The sequence below is a fragment of the Anarhichas minor genome, unplaced genomic scaffold (assembly GCF_050575085.1).
Source record: "Anarhichas minor isolate MPS153535 unplaced genomic scaffold, ASM5057508v1 ptg000033l, whole genome shotgun sequence".
Classification (NCBI taxonomy): domain Eukaryota; kingdom Metazoa; phylum Chordata; class Actinopteri; order Perciformes; family Anarhichadidae; genus Anarhichas; species Anarhichas minor.
In genome coordinates this window covers 11,534,393-11,555,379 of record NW_027466479.1, presented here as the reverse complement: position 1 = coordinate 11,555,379, position 20,987 = coordinate 11,534,393, and the positions used below count along the sequence as shown (strand labels likewise).

The 20,987-nt window shown below is 40.8% G+C and overlaps 1 protein-coding gene across 1 annotated transcript in view; it reads right to left on the bottom strand.

The window, feature by feature from the left end:
- The window catches only part of csmd3b (CUB and Sushi multiple domains 3b), a 241,463-nt gene that overhangs the window by 17,125 nt on the left and 203,351 nt on the right, over positions 1-20,987 (bottom strand). Inside the window, exons 45-57 of the mRNA XM_076106168.1 lie at positions 18,976-19,121; positions 15,450-15,530; positions 14,684-14,797; positions 14,360-14,548; positions 13,917-14,063; positions 10,912-11,100; positions 10,019-10,204; positions 9,002-9,196; positions 8,011-8,184; positions 5,819-5,992; positions 1,910-2,083; positions 1,009-1,194; positions 493-666 (exon numbers count right to left, since the gene is read on the bottom strand). Coding sequence (XP_075962283.1) covers positions 493-666; positions 1,009-1,194; positions 1,910-2,083; positions 5,819-5,992; positions 8,011-8,184; positions 9,002-9,196; positions 10,019-10,204; positions 10,912-11,100; positions 13,917-14,063; positions 14,360-14,548; positions 14,684-14,797; positions 15,450-15,530; positions 18,976-19,121 — 2,129 coding nt within the window. The remainder of the gene's footprint in view (positions 1-492; positions 667-1,008; positions 1,195-1,909; positions 2,084-5,818; positions 5,993-8,010; positions 8,185-9,001; positions 9,197-10,018; positions 10,205-10,911; positions 11,101-13,916; positions 14,064-14,359; positions 14,549-14,683; positions 14,798-15,449; positions 15,531-18,975; positions 19,122-20,987) is intronic.

Below are 20,987 nucleotides of genomic sequence, written 5' to 3'. Positions count from 1 at the left end.
CTTCACATGTGCATCTTCATTTTTATCCCTCAGTTCACAGATCTGTGAAAAGGTTATTTGGGAGAATCATCACAAGAAGAAAGCCTCAAACTTTCTTAAATAACACCTAAGTGAAGTTTACAAATAGTTGAAATTAGACTAGCAGAACAGAAATGTACATGGCTAAGGGTCCACGGCTGAGGATTTAAGTGGGTGTAGGGGAAGGTTATGCTCCACAACCCTTTTAACAGACAGGTACTGATATATTCTCTTTTCATGCGCCAAACCTACCCTCTATCTGTCCATCCATCCATCCCATTATCCCTCGGCTGAGTGCAGAGGGGTTAACAAAGTGTGCCTGCAGGATGTTAAGGCATGAAGTGCGCCACACTTCGTTGAGTCTCCATGTTTTTAGACGTGTCATCTTTCATCTACATCTCCTATCCATCCATCTCTCCTTCTGATAGGGTGGACTTCAAAGTCTGTATATTCAATAAAGGTTAAAATGGTTACCAGAGCAGAAGGGCATGGGGGCACTCCACATCCCGTTGAGCTGACAAGTCCTGGATGATTCTCCTTTCAACTGTCTTCCACCCAGACAGGAGTATCGAGCCGTTGAACCGAATGTAAACTTATCTCCGCTCAGCACACCGTTAGGGGGAGAGCCGGGATGACCACAATCTACAACTAGAGACCAAAAGAGAGAGAGAGAGAGAGAGAGATGAAGGAAGGGTAGACAGCTCGTTTAAACTAAACACAGCTTTGTGAGAAGAGGTGTTACTTTCAAGGCCAAGGAACACATCATTAACCGGAATGATGAGAAGTCTGTCGTCTTCGTCTGGAATCAAGGACCCTTTCTTTCAGAAAATTACTGAGAAGTTTGAGTGATTAATCTGCGATTGTTATCATCGTAGGCTTAGCAATAGTTACTAAGGGGCGTGGGGCTTAGCAAACACTCAACTGAACTATATATCTCTTGCCCCATTCACTCTGAGGTCAAACAGAGAGAAAAAGAAGGATTAAACTGACCTATACATTCAGGTAGCGGTTTGTCCCACTGTCCAGTAGGTTGGCAGGTCAGTACAGGTGATCCAAACAGGTAATACCCCGGGTTACAGTCGTAGAAAACCACAGTGCCAAAGGTAAAGTTCCCATGCTCTATTTTACTCTGGCGGATGGAGTTGGCTGGGATACCTGGATCAGAGCAATTGACCACTATACACAGAGAGACACAGAGACGGACACGCACAAATACACAAAAGGAGAGAAAAGTATGTGTTATTTGGCATGAACCAGTGAGGGTTATGTCTCTTCCCCCTCTTGCTTGTTTCCAGTGTTTTGCACTGGGATTAAAGCTCTGTAAAATAATATAGGGCATAATAAGGAGGTTGCGACAAAGACAGTAAGAACTTATTAGGGTTGGTGTTTAAAAGGATACATATGGGAAACGTTATATGATGTTATGATGGAGGCAGGTTTGTGTGTCCTGGATCCAGCGCCCATGAGGTGTAATGGCTCGCAATCAGTACGTTGCATTTTTAATTTTACACAATTGGCTGGCACTTCGATGTGTAAACTGGGCAGGCCGCCGATCGCTTGTGTCCAAACTTGTAAGCGAAGCAACCCTTGTTGCTGAGATTGTTGGAGAACAATCAGGGCTTGAGATTTACGTTTCACTGAAAACAAGACGTTTCCCATGCAGGAGGCTGGAGCCAGGAGGGATGTGGAGTATTAAATCTACCTCTAACTTCATTAGGATAAATAAAGGAAAAGAGTGACTGGGCTGAAATGAAACGGGTAGGGGTAAAGAGGGATGGCTGCCATGGGAAATTGCATTAAGAGTAAACAAAGAAAAGAGTTGAGGTGAGGTGGTATTAAAGGTTAGGGATAAATAAGGTTAGGGGTGAATACACTTAACTTTTCTCCCCACCTTTACATGTTGGGGGCGGGTGGCTCCACTGGCGGTTGGCCTGACACTGAGCACGTGCGGGCCCCTCCATTTCATAACCCCTATTGCAAATGAAGCTGACCACATTGTTGAGGTTGAAGCCGTTTCCCAACGTACGGCCATATATGGGACTTCCTGGATGGCCGCAGCTGATCGCTATAGGGAAGACAGAGTGAATCATGGGTATTAACGTGAATACACATTTCTCATGACATTTATTACAATACTTTGAGCTTGCTCATGACATATTAGCACACGTAAAATGATTATGCTGGTGTCATATCTATGTATTGTACATATTTTGGGCTTTTCATAACCCATTGCCTCATTTTCTCAGAACGTCCAATTTAGTAAAATGCCCTCTTGCTATGAAAGCTACACAAACATATGATTATAAAGCAGACATGAAAATCAGCCGCCATTCAGTTCTTTGTCTTGAAGCACGAGAAGCACAGATTAGTTCTAAATAGCAATGTCTTTCATGGAGTAATTCAGAAATATTTATGAGAATGTCAAATGACCTAGACGTCATAGCTGGTATTCTCGATTTAGGGTCATTATTTTGTAAATATTAGGTCTCCGAATCTTATCTGTCAGCATTGAGTGTCCTCTGTTTGCCATTGTGCATCATAAGTATTCATCCTGTTAACTTCTCTCACCGGAGCTACTTAGAAGTTTGTGTGTGTCCCTTGTCCTCATTGTGCTGACGATAGAGTTTTGATGTTTGAGTAAACAGGCAGTTCACAGTTACTGCCAGCGCCTCATTCAGTTTCACCAAATGGAAAGAAATTATGAAAGACACAGACCAGATGGATGGAAAGGTGAACAGAAAAGAGGAGAAAACAAGAGTATAGAGCCGAAGCGAGAGCACTAGACAAGTTGATAAAGACAAAAGAAGGCAGGAAATGGAAGAAGCCGCTGCCTTTTTCACTTGATCAGAGGGAATCAGAAGTTTGTTTGCTTGCCTAAGATACAAATTTATCTGACACCATCAGCATGCCCTGCAGCTACACACACACACACACACACACACACACACACACACACACACACACACACACACACACACACACACACACACACACACACACACACACACACACACACACACACACACACACACACACACACACACACACACACACACACACACAATCAGTCTGTAAGTCTCATCACCGTTCTGTGTTTGTGTTTCTAAACAAGAGCCTCTCATTTCCATAATTACAGTATAATTTGGCTGTAAAATGATTTCGCTCAATAACTTCTGCATGAATAACCTCAATAAAAACAGCATAGCACAGAAACACCAGATACACAGACGGATGCACACACCATCATAAACACATAGACACAGATGCATGCCATGCCCAAACACGCATACACACACAAGAACATACTGCCTGATATGAAGTCTTTTTTTATTGAGTATTTCATTTTCTTCCGGGGTCATAGTAAAAAACTATTTCACAGTCAATTCCAACTCCCTATCACGCCCCTGCTACTCCAGAAATGGTGACACCACGTCACCACCTCCGCCTTTTAAACATGGTTTTAATTTAGTGAACTGTCTCTTTTGGGAAAAGGCCCCTGTAATTGGCTTGCGATGGCAGTCCTCATCACCACCTTAGCTGTGCCCAGTTTCTGCCTGAAAACGCTCAATGATGCTCACAGTAAGTGTCCAATTTTAGACGATTTTCAGTGTAGCCTGGAAATGTCAGAGCCTTCTGCTTTATCCTCAAGCCCAGCTATTTATCTCATCCAGACCATGAAGGCAGTTGGGTCCCTCTGGCCCTTTATATAAGACTTTTGGTGTGAATCTGCAGAACCTCAGGACTATTGGGTGAATACATCCAGGGATATTTAAAACCAACCTCATGTTGGCTTTACTCAATATGTAATCACTCTTGAACAAAAAGGTCCATGGTTTAATTTTGACATTTCAACCCATGACTGAAATTTGACTGGGGTTTATCAGCTTTACCAGACTAACTCCCTTGGTGGAGCCATTGGTGCTGTGTTCGTAAACATTGTTAAAGGTAGCCAGAAAGCTAGTCTTACATACTGCTGGACTGATCAGCCTAATATTTTTTGTGCTCATATAAATGTGTGCTCAAGGACTAGGGATGCACAAATAGCGACACTGGATCAGATAGCGGGCCAATCAAACTCAAATAGATGGAGCGGGTATGGGAGACAATGTGGCCAATCGATACAATTCAATTTTGTTTATAGATGCATACATTTTATTCTGGGACTTTAATTCCTGTTTAAGCTTTGATCATTTGAACTGTAAATCCTGTATATTTTGATGATTTTCTAGGGTTAGGGTAATTGTGGTTTGTATTAATTCAATCAAACATTTAAGCCGTGGTTGTTGCAGACACACCTGGCACAGATATGCACTCTACTGAGTACACTTCATGGTTACAGACTTTTCTGATTATACCACTGTAACACAACCGAGACGATATCTCTGGTTCTGCTGCATCAATTGTTTTTAACCGTTTATCGTGGGTGCGATAATATTAATATCAATACTAAAGAGTGGAATGCTAAATCAGTACAGTATTTCAATCAAAAGTGACACAAAATGATGGTAAAAAACATCTTTCCCTGTTTTGTTTTTTTCTGCATGACGTGTATTCTGCATCACAATGTCACATTCTGCAGGTGTGCAATGACAAGAAACCCTGCCTTCAAATGTAATGTGATGTTACAATTTAAATTGTAAAGATAACATTGTGAAGCTCTGACTGCCTGTTTAGAGTTTCCATTTAGAGTTTGCACTGCGACCAGTTTTAAATCAGTTTTAAAAGTAATGAAACAATTATATTGCACACACACACACACACACACACACACGGGAGGGTAGTTTCCGGTAGGCATTCTCTAAATAATTATTTTTGTTATCACTGAACCATGACAAAGATATTACTTCAGGTGATTTGTTGATGATGTGGTTGATCAGGCTCCACTCTTGATTTAGTTATTTCCCATCAACTGAGTCGACCTCATCTTGCTATAAAGGTAATGTTTGTCAATGACCATTAATATACTGTTTATTTCTTTTCTAATTTCAAAGCAGCAAGTAAACATCTATTTGATCGACTCTCTTTCTTCAGTATCAATGACGAAAAACCATATCAAACTTTGACTTTTACCATATTACACTCACATTATTACTTCTAGCAGTATTACTGGAGACTGGTATTTTGTTTTTTGTGGTTACCGAGACCATTTTCCTCTTTTGGCTGATTACAAATATAACAAATCGTAAATCTTAATTGGCCAAAGATCAGGCATTTTTGTATTCGTAGTATGCCTCCAAACTGATTTGTACGACGTATGATATTGATTCTGCAACTCCACAGGCAAATAAAACATCCCAAATGAAAATGAAAATGCTGAGCACGTTATCAAAACCTCGTACTCAAATTGCCTCTATTTGAAAACACTCCACTTTCTCGATTTGGTATCTATCAGCTAGTGGAAGTTATCATAACACACCATGCCATTCAAGCACCCTCCAGATCCACACTTTGGCCTCAGAGAGCAATTTCTATTTCTGCTTTGCATGCACGCACACACATGCATACAAAAACTCAGACTAGTTTTGATTGCAGGTGATTTTCCCCTTCCTGTTTTCATCCTAAACAGGAACAAATACAGAGGATTTTGGATTTGTGTCACAAACCCACACACCACTGTCCATTTGACCATGTTTCTGCATTCCAAACCTTTCATTCATTCTTAGTTTAAATTTCGATGAAAAGACAGGCAGCCGTCTCGACCACAGGCTGTCCATGAGACATATAAGTGCAGCAGAGGGTTTGGGTTCATCTTATAGCTGAGGTGAATCTTTAGTGAGAATTAAATGTGTGTTTCCCTTACGTATGCAGACGGGCAGCTGTCCAGACCACTGGTTGTCTTGGAGACAGATGCGAACAGATGAGCCTATTAGTCGAAAGCCGGGCAGACACTGATACACGACCGTATCACGGTAACCAAAGTTCTCTCCGATCACCTGGCCGTTCACAATGCCTTCTGGGATTCCACAGTGACCAGCTGAAAGACACAGACAGACATGCAGAGGACTCAGACCATAGGTAACACTGTCTCGGTGGTTAAGACTCGGTATGAGGCTCAGCCTATCTGCCTTTCAACACTGTTATCCAGGAAGCTGCTTCTGCAACCCTGGAAATCTGAAAAAGTTCCTAAATGTGATAGTTGGCGAAGGTTAGCTCGGGAACGTATTACACCTGGAGAGAATTAGGTACATTTTGTCAACTATTAATCTAATGACTTAAAGTCAACTTAAGTCAACTGTAACTGAGCTGCTGTCTATGCATGTCTATGTTTGTCAAAAACCTCTGACAGGATATTTGCAATGTCCTTCGTAAGACCACCAGCGCTGTGAAGATACTATTGATGTTACACTTACTTTTCGTAAATGTCTCCTTTCATTACCAGTTTTAGTATCTACACCGTACCTATCTCACATGTTTCTGAATTATTTCATGTCTTAGCTTTCCTATATCAAGCTTAGACTGTGATTTTGATTTTCAAACAAATGTCGTGTTGCGTTGTCGTCTTTTCTTGCTTTTATTTACCTTTGTCGTGGCCGAGAGCTAGCTTGCAAATATTTCTAAATTATGCTAAACCTTACAGTCTTGTTGTATCCATGAGATGCATTCTGTGGGTTATTTTCAAAGATATAAAGACCACATCAGCAAAACACTAACATTTTAAGTAGGCCTGGGAGTTTTGAACAAACCTTGAGGGTTGAAAATCTCCTTGGAGACAGTTTGCTTCCTCCATATGGGGTATTTTATTTGGGCCAATCGTTAAACATCTGCTGAAACCTTTTGCAAGCCTGTAAAAATAGGCAATGGCAGCATGAGACCTGGTTCATCCTGTCTGTGAGACGTGTGACTCTAAGCAAACACATGAAACATCAAAGTGGGAGCCCAACAAGCACTCCCGTCTTCACAAAATATTAGGAGCTCTGTCTTAAATTGGATCATCTGTTATTTTTGGTGAATGCTCCGATGGTCACTTGACCCCTGCAACATTTTCACAGCTGTGTGTTACTGTTCTTTGCAATACCTCCGACAGCATCTACATGAAAATAATCAAACGATACCCGGTAACAGAGACCCAAACAGGATTTGTGAGCCTCTTTATTCCCTCATTAGATTAATTCCCAGAGGTCTGATGCAAATTGTTTTAGGTAAATGTGTATTTACATGCTATGTAGCCTACATATTCTAATCATATACCAATTTGAATGTATAGGCCGATACCTCCAAAACTGTTGTTTCGAGGTTAATTATGAATTGTGATGTAAGAAATATTAGTAGTATATTAATATTGAGTCAGATTTGTTTTAAGTAAGCAAAACAAGTAGAGTGAAGCCAGTTTTGTTTTAAAGAGTAATAAGAAAAGTTATTGAATGAAGATGCTGTTCATAGGGATTTTTTTTAGGGCTATCTATCTATTTATTGTTTGACAGAATCATGCCTCCTCATCAGTCTAGGTTAAGTTTCATTGAACTGTTTCGTTACAAATCGCTTCTCGTATCCCCCCTCAGCCTGTGAAGTATTCTGGGAAGCGCTGTTTCTACCGAGGCTTCATGGAGAAGTGACAGCGCCATGTCATAACATCTGTTACCTCTGGCTGGCACACTGACAGAAGAAAGTGGCTGTGTTTTTTTTTTTTTTCTGGCTTATTTATATGAAAAAAGAACATTCAAACTGACTTTGGTTAGTGCAGAGCAGAAGCTTGTGATAGTCTCGCTTGGTGAGGTGGCCGAGGCCAGAGGGGAGCAGCTGTGCAGCCAGACAAGAGGTGCAGGGCACAGACACTACAGTGCTTACCTTTGAAACCTGTCCTCATTAGAGTAACTTGAAAATCACAGCTTTCAAACTCCCTTTCTAATGGTCAACTTTTGTGTGTGTGTGTGTGTGTGTTAATATCCCGAATACGTCCTCTCAGTCAGAAAATGACAGCGTCTAGATATACTGCACTATATATTACAGTATACACAATACATATACACAGAATACATCATAGTAGTTATGTACCAAAACATCTCGTTTCCATTCCACTCCAAAGCCCAGATGACAGGCACTCTCTGACAGCTGACCCCACCAGCATGAAGCCAGCATCGCAGGTAAAGATGGCCGTAGCGCCAAATGTTGTCTGAGTACCAATCTTCTTCCCACTGGGTGGAGATGGCAGCTCACCGCATGATATAACTGAAAAAAACACAAGCAGACACTAGCAATTTAAAAAAAAACATTGGTGCACCAATTTAGTAATTGAAGTTATTTGAGTAGTTAGTAGAGCTCTTTGATTTCAGTGCTGAACGCTGCTTTCACCGGCGAGGAGTTAATCACACAAATTTGGTGCCAATATAGTTTTTTTTTTTTTGAAACTAGAAACTTTTCTGGTGAAGAAAATAACAGTACTTTTTCAAATGTCACAGAATTCTTTTAAGAATAAATAACATTGATTTCAAATGTCAAGGAATCCCCAGATATCAAAAAACAGATGACAAGAATGTCAAGGCCACACTTTCTGGTTAGAGCATGAATTGGAATAATGGAATGATTACAGTGAATATTTTTTCAAAAGCTTTCAGCCTTACAAAATGTATACATGAAATAATCCCAAAAATATGCTGAGGGCACTTGGTTTGCCTTTAAAAGCATTCGCTTATTTGCTTTTTGGTGAAGAGTTAGATAGAAGATTTCTTTGTTATTTGTTTAATCTGTGCAAAAACCAAAGTGTAAAATAAAACAGGGGATTTATGTGCCGGACTATTTCTTGGCTTGGATTTTTCGTGTGCAAGATTAAATTATTGTCGTTATTATCGACAGTAAATGGCAAGTGTGTGTAGATATCAGCCTAAATACACAAAAGGTTTACATTAATTAAGTTGGCTCATTAAGATTCGATTTGGTTAATTGGGACGATTCTAATACCTACAAATTCAGATAAGTATAATGGCCGGCTCATTGCTGATATTGTTTTTGAGTGGCAGCTCAACCCTCGTATGTCTTTGCTACTCACCCTGGCAGTGCGGCCTCTCATTTCTCCAGCTCCACACGCCAGTCGGTAAGCACTGGATGTGGGCGGGGCCCAATCTGTAGTATCCCGGGTCGCAGGTGAACACAATGCGAGTTCGGTATTCGTAATGTGAGCCGTTGACAATCCTCCAGCGGCCGTGCTCTAAAGAAAATGACCCGATGCTGGAACACACCACCACTACAGAGACAGACGGTGTGAGGAGAAAGCAAAACCACTTACAATTTGTTTTCATTTAAATAACACAATTACCATTTCAACATAGTGTCAGATATTAAAAAGCCGGCTGAGAGCGGGGCCAAACCCCTGTAAGATATCACACAGGTGCACAAAAATTACTCAATTTAAATAACAATGTCCTGACCAAAACAATGTCTGCCACGCATAGCGGTAATTATATGTTGTAGTATATCCATCTTACCCATCAGGAGATGATTTTCGTATTGTTATTGATTTAATTGATCTATTGTAGTATTTATATGAAAGCTGGAGAGCAAAACTTCTCCCCGTCTGTTAGTTGAGGGAGCAGCAACTCAATAGTTGTATAGTAAGGGTGGAAGCTATATCGAAAAAAAATCCTATGACGAAGAAAAGTTGCTAAATTGCAGGAATAAACTACAAAAATATTGCAGGGTAAGACTTAAAGAGAGCGCTCCAGGGGGCGGGGGGGAGATGCGGCGAGCTCACCTGCAGGCATACATGCGCCACTGCGCCAGATACCACAACACTGGTACACTGCAAAATACAAAGAGCTTTCCATGGTAGCGATAGGCCTAATTAGCATTGTGTGAACTCATTTGGCGAGGGCTTGAATGTGACAGACGTTCATTTATATGTAAAAGTTCTGCACTCCAGCTCTAAATACTTGTGTTTTTGTGTTAAAAATCTCCTTGGAGTCTGGTATTTACTTCAATACAGTGCTATTAAACGTCCAAATTTGTAATATTATCAGTTTTGGTATTTATACTGTTGATATTTCACTAACATCTATGTGTTACTAACCAGAACATCGCGGTATCTTATTGTGGTTGCTCCATGTGCCATCAGGCTGACAGATGGCTGACGTCAGTTCCTTGCTGGAGAGTCTGAACCCGTCGTTACAAAAATAGGAAACTCTTGTTCCGACAGAGTAGTCGGCTGTTAAAACGCCGCCATTTATGGGAGCCTTGGGTGCCCCGCAAGAGACAGCTATGGGAGGACAGATACACGGTGGTTAAGAAGACAACATGCAAACAGACACACACAGAAAGCCCTAATGCACACTTATGTCTGTCAGGTAGGCACGCTTGATGTGTACTTTGTTTGAAAGGTTTCTGCTGTGTATTGTGCATAAACAAGCTCACATAGCTTCTTCAATGAAGCCATCAAACTAAAAATATACAATCAACAGACGCTTGATGTTCAGTTCCAAACCAATTCCAAGGAAATACATCCGTCTTGCTGAAATTGCCGCTTCACAGTCCATACTGGTTTAAAATAGACTGGTTTGTAGAGCACTGCACCGTGTAATTACACAGTGTCGGCAATCTGTTATACATCCTTCATTTGACTTTCTATCGATACCAGCTACGAACTGGGACTTCCTTCGCTCATTTGATGTGTGGGAAAAGACAAGCGAGCTAGTGCAACATAAAATAGTCATCTAGTCTTTGTAGAACATATTGCAGTATGTTCTGAAAATACACTTTTAAAGAGAAAGAAAATGTTACGTAAACCGTTACAGGAAATACGTTTTTTTCTTTTTTCTATTTTACCAAAGGGATATCAATTATATGTGGCATTCGCAATTATATGAATATTGCATCCGGCATTTTTCTCACTTGAATGTGCAATATGTTATACTTCAGCTTAGCTTCAAATATACACACATTCCACGCAAAGACGAAGCAACACACCTTGGCACGCAGGTACCGGAGAGTCCCACGCGTGGTAGCCGAGCGACGTGCGGCGGCAGGTTGCTGTGGCGTTGCCTATGAGACGGTAACCGCGGTCGCAAGCCCAGCGCACCACGCTGTTAACATGGCCGCCGCTCTGAGAGGAGATAGAGCCGTGGAGCGGAGAGTCCGGGGTCGAGCAGTACAGCGCTGGAGTGGTGGAAGCACAATTGAAGAAACAAAGTTTTGAAATGACTTCGCATGGGGTGGTTACACATCTATAATTTATCATAAACATACTAAAAATAATATAATGCATTATAAACATGTCACTTCTACTTTTTAATATTGCTATACAGTACTATTCTATAACCATGCCATAGCTAACAGTACTATTGTCACCATATTATTGTATTATTGTGTCGTTACTTAATCTAGAAGACCAAATGTTGTTGCCTTCAGATCAATGCTGTGATAAACACAGACAGTATGCGTGCATGCATGCAGGTGGTGTACAATATTATAACCATTACCAGTCCTTTAATCAAAGTCTTACTGCCATTTCAGTTTGTGATCATTTCCTAAAACTCTCAATACAATAGAGAGTCTCTACTGTATCTATGGAACAATAGGAGGCACAGCCAAAATGAACAAATGGCAAATGCATCTCGTTTGTGAGTGATTTACACATTTTACTGATCAAAATTATGGCTTTGATTATGCATTTTAAACAGCGCTATTAGAGGCACGATATGGAGTAGGAGGTCATCACTCCAAGTACAATGTCTTTAACACTTGTTAAAAAAACTAAACAAAGACGTTCTGTGAGCAGAAGTATTAATGATCTTGATTATTGGTAATTAAACCTTTTCAGAACGTCTTAAAAATGAGATCTATCCAACATGCTGTTTAAATGCTAAATAATAAGTCTGTCCCACCAGAGCGTTTTCATCACACAATCAATGAGTAGAGTTACAGTAGATGTCAGACATACCAGAACACACTGCCTACGAGTCAACGGCATAATGCAATTTAATGAAATATTTTTACACCAAGAAACATTAATGCTTTACTTCAGACAATATTGGCAGCTGTGGGCAAAACAAGAGGGAATCCTGCTACAAACACAAACACCCCATGACAACAAGTTAAGCAGAGTCTATTTGTTAATAGGTTTTTCTCCCTCTGTCTGTCTCTGTATCTATGCCAGTAGATAAAAGATGTTATAAAATGATGTCAGTAGTTCATATGATTCGTTGCCACTAGCAGTTTCATCACGTTCCTCAGTCATAGCATAACAAGATAACCCAGGCCAGGGTCCAGTTAGATGTTGACTTGGGCAAGTTGCCTGGTTTGCATCTCTTCAAATTGGACAAAGGCCCAACCATAAGTTCTTAATTGGCCTAATTTATTAGTGATGAGCCTGTTTTTTAACGTCCCGCTGGACTGTCACTGGCTCAGTCTCATCCGTGTTGTGGCTTTTTAAAATCAAAATGTACAGTTGTAGCGATTCTAATCCAATACACTTTTTTTTTAATTCAGCGAATACGTCCTCATGGTCCACTAGCTGTTCATTCAGTGTTCATACACAGCCCTGGCTCTATGAATGGGAAACAAACAACTTGTCTCTGACCGAGCCACGCGACACTATTCCAACCAATCAGCAACCGAGGGCTCTCGCACAGGACAGGGGAGAGCCCATGGATGTATAAAGAGAAAGGCAGTTAAAGAGGATTGGTTCATCTGGAGGGGGGTATTTGTTTGGGTGTTCTGTTCAAATATCAACAATCTTTGTCCAGAATTTCTGTCGCCAACTGTAAGAGTTAGTGAAGGACTTTTGTTCCTTTTAGTCTGTTATACTTTCGGCGGAAACACAGAATCAGCGCCGGCAACGGTTTGTCAGTGATTTCTAATTAAAGCTCTCGGCTGGTATCATCGAACCGGCATGTACTGTTGGCAAAGCAGCCAGCTGACGATATCTCATTAGCTCCAGTTCAGGCTCTTTCCCCTTATAGTAGTTTTAAGATTGATGGCATTAAACTGCTGCTTCAGTCACACAGGGGTTTTATAAAATGAAATACCCGTTTATCTTGTTTTAATGACGAGTAAGTAAGCTTCTTCTTAAAACAAAGGAAGATGGTGTGACGTAATAACGAGAAAACATTTATTATAACGTGAGAATTACATTTTTTACTCTTTGATTACAAACTGAGCATGTTTTTTTTTTCTCACAGTGGATGCAGGAGGAAGTTGTCACAAACTGGCCTGATTGTCCAGGTAACAAAAAAAACTAATAAAAAACCAATATTAAAGTTGAACCATGATATTAGTAGGCTTACAACATATGCTTAACAATCCTTGCAGATGCTCACATTAATCACAGCTACCAAAGAAGGTTACTGAGTGCGAGAGTCCTGGGAGGCTTTTCTGTTATTATTCAGGGTATAATTCATCATCCAGACCAGTGGTGATTTAAAGGTTAAAGAAGCAGCCTTCTGACGAGACGGTATGAAGTGAAATAGCAAACTAAAAAAGGTAATACAGTATCCGCCCCTTAAATGTCAAAAAATGCCCTTGAATAAAGGCACTCAAGCCTCATTACCCAAGTGAAGGTGCTTAACGCCCAACAGTCCAAAGTTGTACTTAGCAGGCCCAGGTGAAAATGCAAAGATTGCTTTGAAACAGCATCTGCGCTCATGAAGCTTTCCTCGAATGAATAACAGTTAACCATAATGCACTTTGGTAAACCGCTTTAGGAGACAGACAGAAGTGAGGTAGAAAAGTAAGCTGATGATGGAGAAACCTTTTTTTTCATCAACTTTCTTGTATATTCCCTGTTCTTGAAAACCACTCTTTTCTCTTAAAAATATCCCAAATTGAGAACCTTTCTCAATCGACACAACTTTCTCCAAGTGCTCTTTCACTCAGAGTGTCTCTCCGTCTTTCTGTCTGTCTCTTGTATCCATGCATTATGATGATATAAAGTAGTAGTAAAATAAAGTTGGGATACATACTTTGGTACTCACCAACATAGTGCATTTTGAAGCCTCTCTTGTTTGTGCCATGGTCCGAAGACCAGCGGACCAGGAACTGGTGACCAGAGGTTGTGAGGTTAAAGGGTGCTGGCAGGTCTCCGCTCAGAGTTGCCAGAGTGGGACTGTTGGCTGTTGGACCTGAGAGAGATCGAAGTGAGAGGAAAAAGAGGAGGAGGAGAGAGAAATAATGAGACAGTTCAAATAAACTGTGATTTGATCTATTTTGGTACTTTGTATATTTGTGGCTATAACTGTTTGTCCAGTTTCCCATGGTGATCATATTTACACCTTAATGCCTTTGAGAATAACAGCGTGTCTGTGTGTGTGTGTCATTTCTGCTCACATGAGGTTCTAAGAAACACTACACTTCTTAGCTGAATTCCAACTATACTGTCAGCGTGTGTGCTTTTGAGAGCTTATTAAAATTTTTTTACCATCAAAAATCTCCAACACGTCAAACTCTCTCTCAGTGTGGAAACTTTCAAAGGTTATGGTGACATTGTATCCCTTTTCTACGGTGATGCTCCATGAACACATTTGGAGGTTGGGGTAGCTTTCTGGCCAACCGGGACTCAGGATGACACCTGACGATTCATATCGCACATCATGCGCAGGGCATTGGACTATGGGCAAGAAAACAACGAGAGAAAGCAGGTTATGTTGAACGAGTATGCAGCATTTTCTTTTTTCAACATTTTTTTGACAAACTATTTGAAAAATGAACCAAAAACACTTAATGTGCTGCTGTGTGTACACACCTTGGCACGTTGGAGGTGATGCATCCATCTGTAGTCTTTCTCCGAGGCGACACGTTAGAATCTCGCTGCCAACCAATGAGAACCCGGGTTGACATCTGTACCTGATGATGTCACCTGAACGCAGAATAAAGATTATGAATTGTGAGTGTTTGGAAAGCAAAACTGAAGCAGCGAGAAGGAAACAGTTGTTGATGCAGGACTTATTACTTGCAAAGTAGTATTTTTGTGGTGTTGCTACTTTTGTGCGGATAAAGGATTTGAATACTTCGTCCACCACTATGCAAAGTGTATCATTACGAGACTGAATTTTGAAGTGAATTTACAGTAAGTATACATATTTTTCTTCTTACCTGTAGTGCTATTAATCAATCTAGATTGTTTCCTAATTTTGGAGATATTGGCTGTAGTCCGCCTTTCACTTGAATATAATGGGACATAATGGCACTCGGCTTGTGGTGCTCAAAGCGCAAACAAATATATATTTAAGAAAACAATGTCTCATTCCAGAAATCATGACTTGGTTACTCTGGATAATCCACAGACCTTTTTGTGAGCAGTTTCATGTCGGAACTATGGTAGAAAGAAAATAGTTTCTATTAAGTTTATCATGCAATATAGTCCCATTATATTATAAAAGGTATGACATCCATTACGGACAAGGTGATATTTGTTCTCAAGTTGGGAACTGCAAAGTTACATATCTCAAATTTGCTTCCTCCATCACATTGACATGTCTAGAGGCATCGCAGGCAGACAGACAACTCACCTATCTCCAATTCGCCGTCCTCCATCAGCATGTCAGCATTGGTCACTTCTGGAGGAGGCTGGCAAACCCTTAATTGGTAGGCTAGGAGAACAGACACAGCAGAGGAGGGGAGAGAGGACAAAGAGAGGGACATTACATAAGAACGTGTGAGAGGAAATGTGGTCTGTAAACCTAAGCTCAAGTGAGAAGGGGGAAAAAAAAGACTTTCCACTGTTTAGAAACTGGCAAGAAGTCACTTTTTTACTGTGGATTTTACCTGCACTAATGCGTAAGATTCCAGTTGTCTGTACGTGTAACGGCTGCCCCGACAATGACAAATCTTTAAGAAAACCAACCTGTTGTCTGTCTGTTTAATCTTGCTTGTTTCAGTTTACCATCTCTTTTTAAGTACAGATGGTCAGGCCAGCAAAGCACAGAATCAAAAACAGACCGGCTACACAGATACAGCACTGCCTTGAATCATAAAAAGGAACTGCCTTCACACCACTGAGCTGAGGGCTGTAATCAATATTACTGCATGACCATAGATCACTCACTAACGGAGAGGGAGAGAGAAGGGGGGGGGGGGGGGGGGATACAGACAGACAGAGAGATGGGAGGACTAAAGAGAGAGAGGGAGAAAGGGCTGAGGGCTATAAGTCAGGATGAAATTGACTATGAAAATGAGACCTGCCAATAGTATCTGCTGCTCTCATGCATATCAAAGCCTTATGGTCTCTGTGTGTGCATGTTTGTGTGTGTGTGTGTGAAGCAATGTCCGTGCTTCTGTGCGTAAGAGGAGAGGATCACTGTCAGCAGTCATTGATCTCGCTAAGCTCCAAGACCATTTTTTTTGCAAACCATTGCAAACTGATATTCAGTTGCGTCACTGAAGGACGCTGAAGAAGACATGTTGAAACGTTGTCCCTCACTTTGTCCCTTACTTTGACAACCTCCTGCTGAAGAAACTCTGGCAGGATTGGTGCTTATTCTTCCTGTATTTCTTAACAAAGAACTTAAGTCATCTCGATACTATTGAATAGGGAGTCTCTCTCGCTCATATTGTGGTTACCTCTCACTCTCTCCTGTCTTTCTTGTTTTCTTGTTGTATATTCTAATAAAACAGAAGTGGCAAAACAATGCTCGCAACCACATGTCATACATGTCATCCCCTCCCCCTCTTATCCATCATCCCCCGTCACTCTCTGCTGTGCATCTTCCATTAAAGCAGACATTGAAAATAAATAAATCCATCAGATGGTACTGTTCCTGTGTGAGTGTGACAGCTGACAGTTAGAACCTGCCAACCGAAATTCCTTAACGTGATATCTGCCTGAAAAAAAAGGAAAGCCTGCTAAAAAACAACAACAACAACGTGACATGTTTTCACTAAAGAGCACTGAACAGAAACTTTTGAGATGAAGCGAATAGAAGCTTTATGAGGGAGAGGGCGGGAGATGTATGCGGGTATAAGGGGAAACAGCATAAGACTCATTAGAAGCCAGTCTGTCAAATCAACCCCTTTTTCCAAAAATGCTAATTTTCAGGAACTTTCTGAGGACGATGAGGAAAAAAAGCAGCATTTCTTGGCTGAGTTAGTTTGCTGACATGGCATTATGATGGCTTTTAAGACATGAGGTTCATTTGAAACTATTTTCCCCTGTTATCCTTTAGTTTATCACATTATCGGATTCAATTAATGAGATTTCCACATTATCATAAACACTAGACAGTACACATATTGTAATCAAGGGACACTGCAGTATATCTACATCTTAGACAAACTCATAATTATAAACAGCAGAGATAACAAACAATCCTGCTCCTAAATATGATGAGTTACATGTATGCACGTTACTGTACCACCTCTGTGCAGGTGTTTTTGTTTTAAAAAAATAAATAAAAGGAAAATAAAAGTAAGGGATACAGTTTCAAGCTTTTTTTTTTTTTTTTTTTTCGACAAAAGACATCAGTTGGACAGTGTGCACATTTGAGCCATTATTTGAAATAATTGCGTTTATGCGGTGAGCACAGAAAAGGATGATGAGTCAAAGAAAGAAATACAAGTGTTTTCATATGACAGTGAATGGATACGGACCAAATGGACAAAGGCTAAAGTGACTAAAGATTGATGTTTGCAGGTAGACAGGCGAAACAAGAAAAGAGACAATTGGGATTGGGGGGGCTGAGGGTTTTCATCTTAAACTGCAGTTTAGAAACAAAGGGAAATCAAAGTGCACCGAAGGACCACAGCAAAAAGATTGAAATTAAATGAAAAACTGAATGGCAGAGACAGTTTTGACACGGAGAAAGAGCAGCGCAGGACCAGAAAAAAAAATACAATCTCCACAACGCTGTGGAGGGAAGACTGTTTGTGTGTAAGTGTGTACGACGGCCACAAGATCTTCTAATTGTTTTTGACGTAGAAAATGACAGGTTTACTTTTCCTTTTGATTGATGACTTATTTGCATGAAGACAGTGCCAATTAAAACAAAATGAGAGTAGTCATAATATCTAAAAGTTAATTTTTCTCTAGATTGTGTTCTGTTGTGGTTATAGTCATTTGAGTATTTTATTTTAATATAATAGCAATTCTCTTTAACAAAGAAAATTGGATCTGGAGATAAACAATGGTGACAAGAAAAGGTTCATGTTCACTCAAAGGTTAAATTGAAAAATAATGAACTTTTCAGTGAAAGTCCAGTGAAACTTTTTTCTTTCTTTCTTTGTTACAAACCAACTTTCTGCTACTTACAGAAAAGCTGCTGCATAATACCAAAAAAAGGAGGTGCTGGATCCAAAGAAGTAAATGAAAAAAGATTGAGCCCTCCGCTCACTAACAGTATAGTGTATCTACTGTTTAAGTGATTGATAGGCAAACATTCAGCTGTTCATTGTCTAAGCTTTTGGTCACTCAGACTTTTGCAACTGTTGTTTTCTTTGTGCAAAGCTACTTTTTTTCCTTACAACAGAAACATTTATACATTGCATACAGCAATGGTAAATGGTTTCTTCTCTCTTGCATTGATCACTAATCTAAAGGACTAATTGCTATCATTTACAGTAATTGGATATACATATAGCCAGAGCAGTGGCATTGAAATAACGTTTAAGTACACTCATAGATGAAATCATATTGACAGAAGCTGTGAAATGTAGCCAAGATAATGAAAACTATCAATAGCACCACTGTGAATAATATATTGTTAATGTGGGCAATGTGACCAAGACGCCAGCGTCAGTCAGAGAGTGAAAAGTTCCAGTGAAAGACCAAACTTCATGAGTCAGAACGAGTCAGAGGAAGCAGGTCTGAGTGGAACGTAATGATGATGAAGTTGAAAAGCGTCTAACACAACACCAAACAGATCGATGCTATCACTGCAGCTGCAACTAATGATAGCATTATAGGTTCGCCGCTACCTCACCACAACAAAACCAACTGCAGAGAAAGTTAATGAAAATATAGTATTTTAACTGAACAAACTCAATCAAACGTTTCCATCGCTAGCTCTGTGAACAACATTGATTATGTGGTTGGTGTCTCACCATGGTAGCTTAAGACAAAGAAGCCGGCTCCAGAGAAGTCAGAGTGGAATTTGATGAGGATGATGTTGGAAGTCGAGTAGACCGACTCCAAAGCTGTGTTCCCACTAAACTGTCCAATCTGAGGAGATGATTGGTCTGGACCATCCCTACAAAGAAACAAAGAGAGAGAGAGAGACACACACACACGCATACAGAAATCTTGTGTTACAAAGGGAGTGCTCAGAGACTAAAGACCCATAAGCGAGTGGACGTGATCTTTCTTTATAGAACAATGGGAGAGAAAAGTCAACCTAAAACACAATTCGAATAGGTTATTGCCGTCATTTCTGACAGTTAAATGGCTACTTGTGACCAGGAAATGGTTTCTCCGAGGCCACAAACACAGATAGAGGAGACTTTACGACACTCACGAGGCAAAACCTGGAGCTGCTTCATTGACTGCGAATGGAGTCGGACATTGTGTGACAAAGTGCCGGTGCCCAGAGTGATTGTGCATGGCTATGGGCTCATCTTCCCTCTCCGAACAATCCAAACAACAATGTCACAAAGATCATTGAGACATAAAACCATCACAAACTCAGATTCCACTCCACTTACAAAAGAGCGGCTCCTTTTCGTCTCTCGACAACAACACATTTCAAAGCCCTGGCTCCCTTACTCTTGCTTTGGGATGCCCAAGTTCATAAATATTGATTGAACTGTCGTCAGTTCATAAGAATAACAAATGGGAGTCCTGTTGTAGACTTGGCTTTGGTTTACCCACTAATATCGGCCTGGCATTCGTGAAAAGTTACACAATTACCACAGAAGGCAGACAGGAAGATATCTGTCAACTGGCAGGTCAGGCTCTCTGTGCAACGTCCTGAGCATATTTCACCTTTAATGGCCGAGCCACCAGCTGTCAGACTGGAACTAACCAATAGCCGGCTCATTATCAGTGATTAAAAAGTATCATCATGAAGTTAAATGGACTGATTATTTCCTGCCGTTAAGTGTTTTTGGATGAGGCCAATTATACCTGTCAGGTTACGTAAGGAATCGTCCCCTGCGCCGAGTCACACTGAGTGGTTCAGAGTCAGAGAGGTCCCATTCATTACTTTCCACTGATGATTATTGCTGATGTGGACACACACTTATGAGCACATTGTCGCAACACATAGAGCACAGAGAAGGCTTTAGTGTGTGAGGCAGCACAAGGTAACATCTGTGACATACATGATAATCCTTACAGTGGAATCCTGCCGTAAGCCTCCCTGCATGAGGCCAATTAGCAGACTAACTGACTGTCAGGTTGGCCGGCTGTGGACCGAGAAGACCGCTGTGAAAATCACACCTTTACCACTGACACTGTGCTCTCTACAGGGAGCCAACTTTGTGGCTGTGTGACTGAGATTGTGAGGTTTTTTTTTGTTCGCGTTTGCGTGTGGTTGCTGTCTTTTCTTTGCACATTATTTCCAACTGACAGCAGGGTCAGGAACACGCTGTGCGACCAATTCACGGAGTCTGTGGGTGGACGGCACCTGGCTCAACAGTGTTGCGGTGTGGGACACGCAGGCTGCATATTGCAGTTATGAGCTACATTCACACAGCGAAGGGACGAAACGAGCCTCAGCACCGACGGCTGTGGAAAAACACGCTGCGATTAAAAAGCTGTGCAGCTAAAGAGAGGCAGTTCTCCAATGTCCTGTGTGTTTGGATACAATATGATGGTTGATGTGATTGTGTTATACAGAATCTAACAGCGGATAACTGATTCATTGACATTTAGCAAAAATGTCAAACATTCTCTGGGTTGAGGAGGATTCTTTTATATTCTCATTATATGGTAAATGGACTTGTACTTATATAGCTTTCCAGTCTTCCGACCTCTCAAAGCACTTTCACACTACATGTCATTATCCCATTTACACCCATTCATACACTAATGGATGGGGCTACCATGCAAGGTGCCACCTGCCAATCAGGACTATCATATGCCTAAAATGCCTATTTTGAGGGTTAAGTGTCTGACC